General features: G+C 39.8%; 1 protein-coding gene across 1 annotated transcript in view; it reads left to right on the forward strand.

Annotated features, from left to right (window-relative positions):
* pparab (peroxisome proliferator-activated receptor alpha b) overlaps nt 1-8093 on the forward strand; it is a 35932-nt gene extending 27839 nt beyond the window's left edge. Inside the window, exons 5-8 of the mRNA XM_036576389.1 lie at nt 770-969; nt 2819-3028; nt 3357-3600; nt 4751-8093. Coding sequence (XP_036432282.1) covers nt 770-969; nt 2819-3028; nt 3357-3600; nt 4751-4995 — 899 coding nt within the window. The 3' untranslated portion in view covers nt 4996-8093. The remainder of the gene's footprint in view (nt 1-769; nt 970-2818; nt 3029-3356; nt 3601-4750) is intronic.
* The last annotated feature ends 7416 nt before the right edge of the window (nt 8094-15509 follow it).

A 15509-nucleotide genomic window follows, 5' to 3' on the forward strand; every position in this document is an offset into this window, starting at 1 on the left:
ATTTGTCTTTGTTCTATTGTTACCAATATTGAAGTCTGCACAGAAGATGGTTTCATTTGTGTAGTATTCTTAAGTAAGAAGATCATCCACCCTTTTATTTAATTTCCAGGCAAACAGACATTAAGTGCAAGTTATTCATTTTTCAAGAGACATTTATGAGAATGGAATATGTAAGGTAATACACAAAGGAAAACAGGTGAAAAACAGGAGTTTCCAACACTAGAGTTTTATTATTTTAAAAATGATTAAAAGATTTAGAGAAAATGGGACTCTTAAAAATCAAGCTCCACTGTTGCTTTACTTCTGACAAAATCCACAGCTGTTTCTGTCCATCCTTCCACTGTGAGAAGACAACTCAGCACTTTGAGTCTGAAAGGATGTGTAACTGTGAAGAAGCCCCTACTGAAGAATAGATATAGACAAATAAATGAAAGTGTGCAAATTAAAGAAACTGCTGGTGTTCTCAGAATAATGGTCCAGACCTCAACATCACTGAATGTGTTTGGAATGACTTGGAATGTGAGAAGCAGAAAATACAACCAAACTGTAATAAAGGTAAAGTGTAGACACACTAAATATTGAAAAATCTATAAATATATTTGGATATTGAGTCTTCGGCAGTTTGGACTGGAAATTAAATAAATGAACTGTCATTTCTGACTTTTGCACAGTACCATACCTGGCTGTCCACTAGTAAAATGCTAAAACTTCAAATGAGAACAACACATACAACACATACCTAACTGAGCATTGTATATTTTTCATGCAGCTATCCGCTTTGGCCGGATGCCCCAGTCAGAGAAGCTGAAGCTGAAGGCTGAGATACTAACAGGAGAGAAAGAGGTGGAGGATCCTCGGCTAGCTGACCAGAAAACCCTGGCCAAGCAAATCTACGAGGCTTATCTGAAGAACTTCAGCATGAACAAATCCAAAGCACGGACCATTCTAACGGGCAAGACAAACACACCAGTAAGATTAACCTGCATAGCGTTTGTGTATGCGTGGGCTATATTTTATGCATGCTGTCCCCCTTATCAAAGAGTAAAATACTGAGAAAATATATGTGAGGCCTTTAAATCATCTACAAGGAGTGGCTGAGCTTATGGATAACCCCAAATTCCAGTGTCTTCATTCGCTGGGTGTGGATAAAAGCCAGAGAGAGTAGGTCCACTTCACAAATGCTATCTCTGCTTGTAACTGCAACACTAGCATGATTGTTGGTTCACTTTGTCTGTAGATCTCTGTGCTCTCGAGTCCCTGGGACATTACCCAGCTGTTTGGTGTGATCAAGGCTGGGTTAAAGAATCTCTTTCATCCTAGCATGTTCTCACACAGTGCACTCATTCTCTATTTAGAAAAGGATGTTAGGGTGTAAATTGTATCTCTGCTCCTAAGATGGAGACTTCCCAGTGCTTTAATCCCATTTAGTTTCTTCAGTTTTGCTGGGTTTTAGTTCACAGATGTTTAAAAGTGAGGACACAGCAACACTGGCAACTGTGAATGAAGCCTGATTTCTTGCAGCCACCAAAAGTATTCCTTTTGGAGCTTAATACACTGTTACTGTGCAGTTTAATGCACATACTAAATAGGATTGTCAAGCTATCTTATTTTGATTTTTGTGCAAGTGTAACCTCAAACCCCAACACTGTTGTGAAAACATGCTATTATGACCAGTTTCAATGGCTTCATGTAGCCTGCTTACCATTTCAGGGTTAAGCGTGGCCTGCTACAACCTCAAGATGACAGACAGCAGCAGGTGGCAGTCTGATTTCTGTGGGAACTTGAATTGCTTTCGCCCCCATCATGCGAGGCTGGGAAGCACAGCTTTGAGGCAGCGCTTATCCTCAGTACTGTTTACTGTACAACCTATCCAGTCATGCATCTGAATTTGTGGTTACCTGCATTATTCATGTCTGAGGAAGTGCATTGTTTTGGAAAGCTCTGAATCAATGCCTAAGACCACAGAAGGAATATGAGCTGAATAGCTTGTTTGTTGTGTTCATTGTTTGGATAGATTGTTCTATGCCTTACTCTTTTGTTGAGTATCTGCTGGAAAGATTTGTCTGCTGTAGTCCTCTTCTGTATTGTCCTTCTGACACAGACAGTGAAGCATGACTTTCTGAAAACTATATTTTTCTGTAGGTCTATTGTTGCAAATGGAGGCTTTATGTAAAGTACTGTTGTTAATGTCTGCACTTTGACTTTTTTTGTTTGCACTAATGTGAATAAATAAGGAACTTATGGCAAAAATGTAAAGGATGTACAGTCATATGCAAGCACTTGAGAACCCCCAGTCAAATTACATATTTTGTTGATTTTACAAGTCAAAGTAAGTTACCTAATCCTTTACAGGTAGCATACTTAAATATGGCATTTTTCTGCAGGCCACATTTTATGTTTTTTCCCCCAGTATGTTAAATTCAGCAAATAAGCAGTAATTGTGCATTAAAATGGGAAAAAGTGTGTTCTCTGTAGAGGATTATTAACTCATTGTCACTTAGAAAATCAACAATACATGTCATTTGATCAGGGGTGCCCAACTTTTTTACAAAAAAAGTGCTCAACTGTATTTTTACACAAAACAGAACTGTACTCACAGCAATATCCTTTTTCAAATGATCTTACAGAATTTCTCTGCTTAGTTCAAGTGAGAAATGATTAATATCACATTACGCCCTACTTCTGTTATCACAAGTTATAACTGTGATTTTTAACCCAAAACTGATTTTTAACATTTTCTCAAAACTGAAATTATGTCAGTCAAACTTGTGATCGTGATCTTCTTAGCCATTCACTCTTGATTCTCTTTGTTTTCCAGCCTTTTGTCGTCCATGACATGGAGACTCTGCAGCTGGCTGAGCAGACTCTGGTGGCTAAGATGGTTGGCACCTCAGGAGGGCTGCTCAATAAAGAGGCGGAAGTGCGCATCTTCCACTGCTGCCAGTGCACATCTGTGGAGACAGTGACAGAGCTCACTGAATTTGCCAAGTCTGTGCCAGGCTTCTGCAACTTGGACCTGAATGACCAGGTCGGTGTTATGTCCTTTGACAAACATCAAGCAAAACAACATGAGTCACTTGAAATTATTGCATCACAGGTGTGTTAAGTATTTGCATTGTGTTGGGATTAACCAGGGAGTTTGTCCCTTCGTCGGCCGTTCACATAAAACAAGCCTGCATTGTTTTATTTCAGATAGTCAAAAAAAGTAAGTTACTTTACTCTTGTATACCACTCTGTCATCTGGAAACTAATGGAGAGTCTCTGTTGTAGTGAATTTCATTCATTTCACTGAAAATCCTGAACAGAACTACATTATATTGCTTTACCTCAGTTATTTTCATTGCATGCTCCATTAGGTAACGCTGCTGAAGTATGGCGTGTATGAGGCGCTGTTTGCCATGCTGGCCTCCTGCATGAATAAAGACGGGTTGCTGGTTGCATATGGCAGCGGCTTCATCACAAGAGAGTTTCTCAAGAGCCTGCGACGGCCGTTCAGTGACATGATGGAGCCTAAGTTCCAGTTTGCTATGAAATTCAACGCCCTGGAACTTGACGACAGTGACCTGGCTTTGTTTGTGGCTGCCATCATCTGCTGTGGAGGTAAGTTGTCAAATCCAGCAACCTGAGAGCAACCAAATTCTGCATCTTGAGACATTGAATTTAATTCCTTTGTATCAGGGGTGCCCATCTGTCACGCTGGAGAGTTCAAATCCAGCTCACCTGGCTCTCTAATATTCAGATGCCTCTAAAGACCTCCATTATCTGGTTCAGGTGTGTTAGATTAGGGTTGGAGCTGAACTCTGCAGGGTGGTAGATCTCCAGGACCAGGCTTTGGCACCCCTGTTTTGTGTGATGTCAGCTTATGCAGTGCTTTTATTATCAGAAGACTCTGTTGGGTGGTGGGTAAAAGCAGTTTAAAAATGCATTGATGCATTAGGACACATCAACCTGAAGGTTCAACAGCATTGATTTTGGAAAGTTTTAATTGATTGTAATTAGGGATGCGTGCTCAGAATCAAACAATTTTTGCTCCAAACACAGAATTGGCAGTCAGCCTATATATTATTTTTATTTTGGCTGATGCGAGTTACAATTTCTATGGCGCAAATAATGTGAGTCAGGTAAGTGCACTTGCACTGTACTTGAATGCTGCTGCTGCACATGTACCAAAGTATATTATGCAAATGTCCTGGTTTGTGCATGAATCAGTGTGCATTGTTGCCTCTTACTTTTAGCACTTTTTAATTTTTATTTTAAACAGGCACTAATTGTTTGTTAAAGAATTGAAAATGTCAGCTTGGCCTGTTAACAAGCAAGTAGTGTTATTTTGTTACTTTGGCTAATAGAAAGTACTGAAAATGTGCTAGTGTGGTTCCACAGTGTGGGCTAAAAGCTAATGAAAAACAAAAGAATTTGGCCATAGATATTCATAATTGGAGCAACTGGTTATAATTGATCATAATGACATTATTCAATATTATATATGATAACTGTTTGACTAAAATAAAATTATAAGGCTATTTTCCTGTTATATGTCTTTATTCCACTGCAGTGTAACTAGTTTCTTCAGTCACATTTGTGCATTCAGTGTATTTTTAACAATTGAGAATTCATAATGCACAGAACTGTTTCCTAAAGAATTGAGAATAAATGTTTGCGCCCTTATCATTGACTTAATTTGAATAAACAGGCTGCGTTTTGGATGAAGTGCTAAACAGTTCAAGTAAAATCTCCACTTCTTGTCCCTCAGATCGACCAGGTCTAGTGAACATCCCTCACATAGAACGAATGCAGGAGAGAATCATTCATGTGCTGCAGCTACACCTTCAGAACAACCACCCAGACAATGCCTTCCTCTTCCCCAAATTGCTGCAGAAGCTAGCAGACCTGCGTCAGCTGGTGACAGAGCATGCTCAGTTAGTGCAGGAGATCAAGAAGACTGAGGACACGTCACTACATCCTCTACTGCAGGAGATCTATAGAGACATGTACTAAAGGAGACTCCTGTGGCTAACAGCTGAACCCTTGGCCCTTCCAGAGGGACGTGCTAGGGAACGGAAGAAGAGAGAAGGGCGCAAGTTTAGTCCTTCCCCAGATGACTGAGGGCTTGTCCAGGAATGCAGAGGTTCACTTGTTCCTCGGAAAAATAAGGACATGCTCTCAGGGGCATCCTGAATGTGTCCTTGATGAAGACACACTGTTACCTATCTCAAGGGCTGCCAATAAACCACTTTGCCCAAGAGACAGTGGTGTCCAGGACAAGGCACAAATCAGCTGACTGTACAGAAGGGATGGTTTTGACTGGAGCTGTCAGATCTTAGAGGGATCTTCTTTGAAAAGAGTCAGTTTCAGGACAGTGCTTGATCAAACTGGACTACTGTGTCCCTCTGCTTTTAGGTTTCTAAAATGCGCACTGACCCACATGGACTTCATCATGGGCCAGAGACTGTGAAAAACAGGCCTGGAAATCAAACCTCTTGATACAGCAATATGTCTTTTAAACTGAGATGAGGGTGCATTTGGGTAACACAGACTTTTTGTAGCCTATGCGATCTGTACATAGAAACACACAAAATGACTGACATAATAATGGTTTATGGTGCATCAAGTATAGGCACATGTGCGTGCAAGAAATCTGTATTACTTGAATGCATTAAGAGCATCTGATAGATTTACAGCAGAACACCCAAGTGACTTCAGAGCAGACCTCTGTTTAGCACTGCAGTGGACTCTCTTTTAAGAAATCAACAGGGATTATATGTGTTTTCTGAACAATGCTTCCAATGTAATCTCACATTTTTTATACAGCGCCTCCCTCTTGGTTAGTACTTGGGCCTCAAGCCACACAGAGCAGCAAAATGACTCTTTGTTATCTGGATATATATGCCACTTTAATCGCAGCATTTGTTGGCATTGGGGGTTCGATGTATCCAACCTCTCATAGTAAGAGTGCTGAGTTAGGGTCTGTTGTTGCTTCTGTTTTAAGGGTGTTTTCACATCCAGTTAGTTTGCAGGTCCAAACTAGTGCTTGTTTCTGAAAATGAAGTATTTTCGCTACATGTCTGCTTTGCATCAGTGGCCAGACGCTGATAATGCCGCACAGTGAAGCAAAAGTAATTTTATCACACTCCTTTTTTGTAAGCTAAACTTGCTGTCTTGCAAAAAAAGTCAAAAACGATGGCTTTTCTTCTGAAAGTGCAGTTTGCTTTCTCACTTACAGCAAAACCACCTCATCTCCCGAAAAACAGATCCCATTGCAAGCAAACCTTGGTGCACCAGGGTGCAGAATGCGCAATGCTAACGGTCCCAGTTTGAGAACTTGCATCTATGCAAGCACAAGATGCTCTCCCTAAAATCTAATATCTAATATACCTCTCTACCAATGCCTTTAGACTAAGCACACCTCCGCTTATTCCCAGACTGTGCTGTCTTTATTAAAAGCTAGCATTTTTTACCTAAACTAAGCTAAAGGTTAATCTGAACCTTAAAGAATGCAGGAATTTCTCGACATGTATCTTTTTGCTGTTTTTCTTGCAGTATCTGTCATCTTCTGTTTCTTTCCTTCTTTCTTTTTCAGTATTTGTCTGGTGGTGATTCACAATATTCAAGCGTCCTCCCTCTATTCAGCCATTGCATGTTTTGTGAAAGTCCCGACTGAGGGAGTTTTGAGTCACCACATGCCAATCCAATTTTGCCCTCAGAAACTTGCAACTCCAGTGGGTTGAGTTGGTGAATCCCAGGTTGCTTTGTACATTCTGTCACCAGCCAGTCATGCAAAATCCAAAACATGAATGCTGGAGAACAGTAGTTTTCTAATGGCAATTGAGAGGATTTAGCATAACTTGTGACTGAAATGAGGTGGGTGAAACTGTAATAATGGGATTAGGTGGTCGCTTATGTCAGGCTGTCTTGAAAACCACAGTGCCTCATCTTGCCTGCATTTATAATTACTTGTTTCAGTCATGTAGGGAAAGGTTAAACACTTCTTGCTCACAACCACAGTGGGTTTCACTGTTACTGTCATACATCAGCCAAATCAAAAATCAATGCAGTAAAATAGCTATTTTTACATTGTCTTGTGAACAGAAATAAGGTGGGTTTAAGATTTAATAAGCTTCTGCGTGTTGTGGTGTGGCGCAAAACTGTCAACAAAGTAGACTTGTCTATATTTTTATGGGTGTGGGCAGTTTGCAGCAACTTTTCAATCAACTTTTTTGCAGTTGTTTGCTAAAGCCTGGGTAATTTAGGAAGTATTAATGTTAGGATAACAGATAATACTGATAAAGCAACCAAGTGATCCCTCAAAGCTCTGGCAGAGTGACTATAATGAACAGTAGGTGTTAACCATCATTATTTTTACCAGCCTGTAAAAAGCAGGTGTTGCTCACAAATGTATTGAAAGATGAATAGATCAATGCATAAAAATGAAATGCCTGGAGACAGGCAGGGATGTCCAGTTTTTTTTGTTTTGTTTAAACACCTTTTCAGCAGATCGAAACTTAAGAAACACATTTTTAGCTGCTGTCACTTACGATGTCTCACAATCAGAGCAGAGTAGACTAACCATGGACCTCTATCTCAAATCATGATGTGTAATAGATTCTGATAATGTAAACCATGTTATAGATTGTTAAGAATCTGCTTCTATGATTGTGAGACTGGCTGTAGAGTCATACCATGTCAAAAATGATAAAGAAAGTTGGAGACTTTTAAGAGGAGGCCACAATAAGACAAGTCAAAAGGCACTTTTCAGTGGAAACAGATGGAAAGGAGCATATTTAGGGAAAGTCATCAGGTGGCATTTAATGCTCAGCAGTTTATTAACCAATCATCAGATTTGTCCCAAACATGGCGGTCATGCTGCTTGGTCAGATGGCAGATTTCACGAACAGATCTCAGAAAAACGTTTAGTCCAAATCAAAATAACTCCTCGTGGGTGACACCTAGAGATTTGACATGGAATGACCCAAAAGCTTTTTGTGGTTTGTACTTTGTCTCATATTGTCAATCGTTGCATTACACAAATAACTCATGAATGCATTTAAAACTGTAATATGGTAAGTGAACTTGCACTGTTCATTAACATTTCCACATAGGCAGCAAAGCCAAAGCAATGCAGTTGTGTGGATTCCTGCTGCGTCTGTCTACTACATGAGTTTTGCTCTTAACATGGAAGTAGCCGGTGCATGCTTATACTTGTTGCATCTGAATATTTGCATCTTGCAGAGATCACAGGTACTAGAAATGAACTTCCCCCTGCATCACCAGCTGTCCCCTCTCTTCTTCTTTATTCAAGGGCTCAATGTAAAAGAGAGAAACCATTTTTCTAACAAGACAAATAACATATGCTCACATTTCCATACTGGTTCTTCATACCGAATCTGAAACTGTGACCAGAAAAGAAAGGCACTACGAGTTAGCATATATAGTGATTTCCCACCACTCCTTTTAAAGGGACCTGAATGCAATTAAACCTTTTTTTTGTTTGTTTTTACAGCTTATCTTCGCTATTGTAAAAGAAATTCTTGTATCTCTAGAATGGTAACTTTATAGGAGAAGAAAAAACACATTCTTAACTATAATGTACTTTAATGTATTGAGATTTTTTCCAGGTAATTATGGATCACTTCTATTGGTCCATCCATCATGAAATGTTCATACAATGTAAAGGGCAGCTGGTATTTTTAAATGGTGTAAAGAAAATTAATAAAAACTATTTACCTGGAGTTATGAGGTTTTGATATAACACTGTTGGTATGTAGCCTGTATGTTGGAACTATTCTGTATATTTGTACATAGTCAGGGTTTTAGTGACATCTTCTCTCTTAAAAGAGAAGATGTCTTTTAAGAGATGATTCAAAGTGGTTTGAATATTGTTGAAACCTTGAGACGCTAGAGACAGTGTGTGCACCACATGCAATTTTTGAATAGTGTAATATTTTTATACTAAAGCTAAGCTAATATGTCAAATAATGTAAAATAAATGAGATCCATTCATTTAAAACAGTGGAATGGTTAACCAACTAACATACTGGATGGTCATGGAGAGATTTTTGTGATGCCCATCTTCTGTCTGTTCTTCAGCATTGAGGAGATACATACAGGTATTTAACCAGGAACAGAATAACAAAAACTGATCTTATTACTCCAAAAGGCTCTGTCTTGTGTCCTATTAGTCTTGATTCAACCTTGATTCTGGTTTAGTTTTACACCAGAGAGCTATGACCAAGACATTTTGTTCCTATTCAGACTTAATTGGACTGAATATATAGTCCTGGGTGTATACTGAGTGTACTGAGTATATAGACCTGGGTATATACTAATTCTACAGAGTATATAGTCCTGGATATATACTAAGTCTACTGGGTATAAAGTCCTGGATATATATTAAGTCTACTGAGTATATAGTCCTGGGTATATATTGAGTCTACTGAGTATATAGTCCTGGGTATATATGGAGTATGGGGTATGTATTTAACCTGGGTGTGATGCTTGCTGTTCTGTGTATAAATGTATAAATGTAGTAGGGTGTGTGGGGGAAATTTATGATTTTACTGATCATGTAAAGTTAAGCTAAGAAATTTGCCTGCTTCTGAACTTGAACATTATCCTTATGACAAAGACATTAATACGTGGATGTTAAAAGATGAAACACTTTTGATAGAATGCTATAGTTGCGTACATGTTTTAGTACTCCAAACACTGTCTGCTCATCCTACCCCCAGTGGCAAGAACTGAAAGAAAATTGTCCTTTTTATCTGTTTGACTAAGAAATAGGGAATAGTAAATATGAGTCTGGTTAAAAGTTGAATACTTGAAAGTTACACTTTGCTTTGGAATTAGACTGCATGTTTGACCTACGATGAATTTTAACAATACTGTATCATGTAAAAATTTATATTGTAGTCTTCTTGAAAGTACCATCATCACTTTTATTTATATAGCACCTTTCCTGTGCTCAAGGACACTTTAAACAATTGAACAATTAACAGCAAAGGCACAATACAGGTAAACATTTAAGTATAAACAGAACATCGATAACACAGTGAAAACAAGTAAAGTCTTCAGTAGAGATTTAAATGAAGAAAGAGAAGTGTTATCCCAAATAGACTGGGAGAGAGTGTTCCAAAATTTGAGAGCTACTGCACTGAATAATTGACCACCCATAGAAGTCAATTTAAACCTTGGAACATGAAGAAGGCCTAAATTTTGCCATCTTAAATTACGGGATGGAATGTATAGATGAAGCAGCTCAGCCAATTATTGAGGAGCCAGGCCGTGCAGAGCTTTATATGTAATAAGAAGAACCTTGTACTGAACACAGAATGTAAGGGGTAACCAGTGAAGACTTTGAAGGACCGGGGTGATATGATTATTCTTTTTTGAAAAGGTGATGATCCTAGCAGCTGCGTTTTGAACACACTGTAACCTAGTGAGGGCTTTGACAGGGAGGCCAGACAGAAGAACATTGCAGTAGTCTAGCCTTGACGTCACTAATGCATGCACAAGTGTTTCTACATCGGCTTGGCTGAGAAATGGTTGGAGACGAGCAACATTACGAAGATGGAAAAACGCTGTCTTAACAACAGAATTGATGTGAATGTCAAAAGAGAGTGTGGGGTCAAAGATAACTCTGAGACTGCGAACGTGGGGAGAAGGTGTTACCAGAACTCCCACTGGTATTGATGCCAAGGACAAATGAACTAGATATCAGTGCCTTTGAGACATTCAAAAGCAACTCAGTTTTGCTTACATTGTTTTAAAATGTTCATTCTCATCCATGACTTTATGTCATGAAAGTCAGATAAAGCAGGTGGTGGTGAAGTCTGAGTACCAAAGCTCAAGTCACAGCAAGGTTCTCTAATACTCTTAATCGTCTTAATTTTGTTTACATCACTGTGCACCAGCAGGTGGGAGAAAATAATATGAAACAATAAAATAATCAATATCACGTCTCCTCCCACCATCAAAGGGAAGATGTTTCATTCTGTTCTCTTGCATGTTCACAATTAACAGAATGGACGATTAAAGCCTTACTTTTGCTTACTTTAGTTTTATTTGGAAGAATTAAAACATACTGGAATACTCGTGTGTGTCTCTAACTACTTCTCTACAAGTCCGCACTCATTGTGAATGTGTGTCACACTCTAATAGGTCCGTACAGAAACATAAACCTCAGTTCATTAACAATGATATTGTTACATCCCTTTTTGTTTTTGTTTTCAGTAGGTTCCTTTACACAGCTAATTAACGTCCTTCCAGAATCTGCTACAAAAATAACATCATACATAACTTAATACTGCATCTTAAACATAAGAACTTCATGTAAACCTTGGTTGCTTTGTATAACAAAGTTTCTTAACTTCTACCCTTCTCCAATAGAAACATCCAAACTAACTTAAGAGAAAGAAGACAATTCTAAACTCTGTTTAAGAATTGCATGTTAATTACTTAATAAAACAGTCTCTGTTCAACCCGCCCTCTGCAATTACCCTTTTTTTTTCTGTTCAGTCTCTACTTTGTGTAGTCTCTGAGATAACGAGGCCTGACTACTGTACGTCCAAACCTAGTAACAACTGTTTGTTGGCCATCTGTGTGTGTCTGTCTTGGAACAGTCACTGGTGTTGGTGTTATGTTTTCCTTTCGTAGGCGACGTCGGTTTCTCCACAAAACTGCCGTTTTCCAATTTGATCTCATAGGATCGGTGATCAACTGGTTTGATCACTGTTGCTGGTCTCCAGACTGTCTATGGCTCAAAAGGCTGGACTCTTACTCTCTCTCCCTGTTTCAGAGCACACAGATCCTTTGCTGTTTGGTTGTAGTATTTAGCCTGCCTTAGCTGGTTGTCTCTCAGTCCTTGTGTGGTCTGTTGTATCTCTGGCTTCAGAGGACTGTCAGTGATTGGTAGAAGAGTCCTTGTTCTCCTACTAAAAAGTCTTTGAGCTGGACTTGCGTTTAGACCTTGGCTTGGTGTATTCCGGTGGTCCAGTGTAGCCAGGTAGGGGTCTCGACCTGAGGCATTTGCTTTCTTCATTATCTTCTTAGCCATTTTAACAGCAGACTCTGCTTTTCCGTTGCTTTGGGGGTAACCAGGTGATGATGTTCTGTGCTCAAACTCCCACCTCTGGCTGAACTGCTGGAATTCCTGAGAGATATACTGGGGTCCGTTGTCCGAACATACGACATCCAGAATCCCATGTCTAGAGAAGTGAGCTTTTAGCTTCCTAATTACTGAGCTGGGCGTAGTATCAGGTAAGTAATCCACTTCCCAAAAATTGGAGTAATAGTCCACTGTTACCAGATAATCTTTGTTCTCAAAGACAAATAGGTCCGTACCTACTTTAGCCCATGGCCTGTCCTGAACATCATGTGGATGTAATGTTTCTTTTTGCTGAAGGATATCCATTAACCTACATGTGTCACACTTGGCTACATAGGTTTTGATTTGTTCGCTCATCCCTGGCCAGTATACACACTCTCTTGCACGTCTGAGACATCCTTCTACTCCCAGGTATGAGGAGTGTATTCTATGCATAATGTCTTCCCTGATTGCATGACTGCTCGCTCTCCTCTAAAGACTATCTCATCCTGGTAGGTCAGTTCTTTTTGAAAGGTGTAGTAGTGTGCTACTTCAGCAGGTGCATTCCTTTTGTTCGCTGGCCATCCTGTTTGAATTGTCTGGATCAGTTTCTGCAGATTTGCATCAGTCTCTGTTGCAAAACGTATCACTTTCAGTCTCTCTGTTGAGATACAAATACTGTGCCATATTTACAGTTTCAATCTCTGCTTCAACTGAGTCAGTGGTACTCTCAGGTAAGTACGCTCTACTTAAAGTATCAGCAAGCAGCATATCTTGGCCTGGCACATAGATCACATGAATACTGTACTTCTGTAATCTAAGTAACATTCTTTTAAGTCTTTTTGGGGCGCTCAGTATCGGCTTTTTGAGAATGTTTTCTAGTGGTTTATGATCACTCTGAACTGTCACTTGATGACCATAGGTGTATTGATGAAACTTTTCCATTCCAAAGACAATTGCAAGACACTCTTTCTCTATTTGGGCATAGCCTCTTTCAGTTGCCATAAGCGCTCTACTTGTGAAAGCTACAGGCTTTCCATTTTGTGTAAGAGCAGCTCCTAATCCTGTTTCTGATGCGTCACATTGCAGTGTTAGCTCCTCTTTAGGGCTGTAATACTTCAAAACTGGTGTCTTGGCAATATTAGTTTTCAGCCTTACGAAAGTTTCCTCATGCATTGGAGTCCAGTCCCACATGCTATCTTTGTGAGTGAGTTGTCTCAAGACTTCACAATCATCAGATAGGTGAGCATAAAACTTGAACAGAGAGTTCACCATTCCTACAAGATGTTGTACTCCTTTTACATCTGTCAGCCTTGGCATTTCTGTGACTGCTCGCACCTTTTCTGGGTCAATTTTCAATCCCTCTGACGTCAGCAAATGTCCAATGTATGAAACTTCCTCTTTTCTCAGGTTGAACTCGTCAGCATTGAGTTTGATATTCCTTTCACGACATCTCTCTAAAAAGTGTCTCAGTGCCTCATCATGGTCCTTGGCTGCACTTTCCATAGTTTCCCCTTCTCCTGTAATGAGAACATCATCAGCAATGATATAAATGCCTGGCAGGCCCTCCAGTGTCTGCATTAACTTCCTCTGGAAGACCTCTGGTGCAGGGCTGATACTCATGGGCATTCTCAGCCATCTAAATCTGCCAAATGGTGTGGAGAATGTTGTAAGATAGCTTGATTTGTCTTCCAATTTCACGTGCCAAAACCCTTGCTTGACATCACAGACTGTGAACACTTTTGTATTTGACAAGTCTGGTAAAATGTCATCAATGGTAGGAAGAGGAAAATGGCTGCGTTTGAGAGCTCTATTCAAAGGCTTTGGATCGATGCATATTCTCAATTTACCTGATGGTTTTTGCAGTGCCACCATACTACTGATCCAGTCTGTACTGCATTCAACAGGTGCTATAATCTGTCGCTGCTCCAGGTCTGCAATTTCTTCTTTTAGGGCTTTCATCATAGCCAATGGTACTCCACATTTTGGGAGCTTGACTGGTTCCACTGACTTGTCAATCTCAATGGCATATTCGCCTTCCAGACAGCCATCTCCTGTGAACACATCCCTGAATTCCGTCATTATATCATCCAGTGTCCACTGTCCTCCCTCACTCTCCACTTTTTTCACAATGCTATCTATAGCAAGTATGTTCTCATACTGTACTCTGATCAGTTTCATTGCTTCACTTGCTTTTCTGCCTAACAGGGGAATCCCACTCTGCTGGTCCACCACCTGAAACTCTAATCTGTACAGTTTTTGGTTTCTGGGGTTTCTCACCTTGACTTTGCATTTGCCTATGGGATGCAGTTTTGTCTTATTATACATCACAAGCACCTTGTCTGTCTGCTCTAACTTCGTGTCAGGGTTCAGGAGATGTACAGATGTACACTTTTCTACGGAGAGTATGAAGTGCTCAACTGAATGTCTGTGTTAGCAATGGGTGAACCTTAAAGTAGCTGAATTCACTAATCAGACAGACTCTCTGGATACATTTGGGTACCGTGTAGCCATGGATGTGATGTGCCTCCAAGCTAGTGTATCCCAGCTTCCAACTATAGAGGGAATATGGCACCACCTGCTGGTTAACATGCAGCAGTAGCTACACTAGAGCAATGCTCCATTTTACTCCAGCCTCACCTCCTACATGCCATAGTTTTACAAACGTGGAGTAGGCAGAAATATAATAGAGGGACCACTGCACAACTGCTCCTTAAGGAACTGACTCCCTCGTCAACAGTAAGTATTAACATTAACACAGCTTTTCCAAATTCAGTCCTTTATTTTAATGTATTTTAAACCACAAATACAGGAGATTCAGTTTTTTAAAAAAATACTACAACTGCATTATTCCATAGGCAGTATTCCTTACATAGGGACTTTCTGGCTTTAAGTTTTATACAGTGTTTCAGGGTGTTAAAGTAAGATATTTGATATGTCTTAAACAACAAAGTCTGGATTCTGGTTGCCAGTTAATCATGTTAGATAAGATTTTATTTGGTAATTCCATTGTGTTTTTAATAGTTTCATTAAAAGTCAACCACAAAAGGTAAAGTAATATTTGAGGAGAGATAAGGAAGGGTTACTCTGAGAGAAATCAGAGGAATTTCAAGAAAAACGAGCACCCACCGTAGTTATTTTGAACCCGGCTCTAAATAAACAGTTTGATAGGTTTGTTAATCCTGTATCTCGCACATTGCTGCCCCCTGCTGGATATAATTAGGAGTTACCATTTGATTGTTTTCCTACTCAGCGCCGTCAGTCCACCTGTCCTGCACCGTCTTCGTGTTTTAATGATAACTGAGACACAATATGTTATTAAATCCTTGCACGAGCTGAATCAGGCGCGTCAGAGCGGGGAAAACTCTGTAGTGCTGATGGGCCACCAGAACTGGAGCTGAGAAACAGCGCGGAGAACATCAATCGTTAA

This window comes from Colossoma macropomum, unplaced genomic scaffold (genome assembly GCF_904425465.1).
Source record: "Colossoma macropomum unplaced genomic scaffold, Colossoma_macropomum, whole genome shotgun sequence".
NCBI classification, from domain to species: Eukaryota; Metazoa; Chordata; class Actinopteri; order Characiformes; family Serrasalmidae; genus Colossoma; species Colossoma macropomum.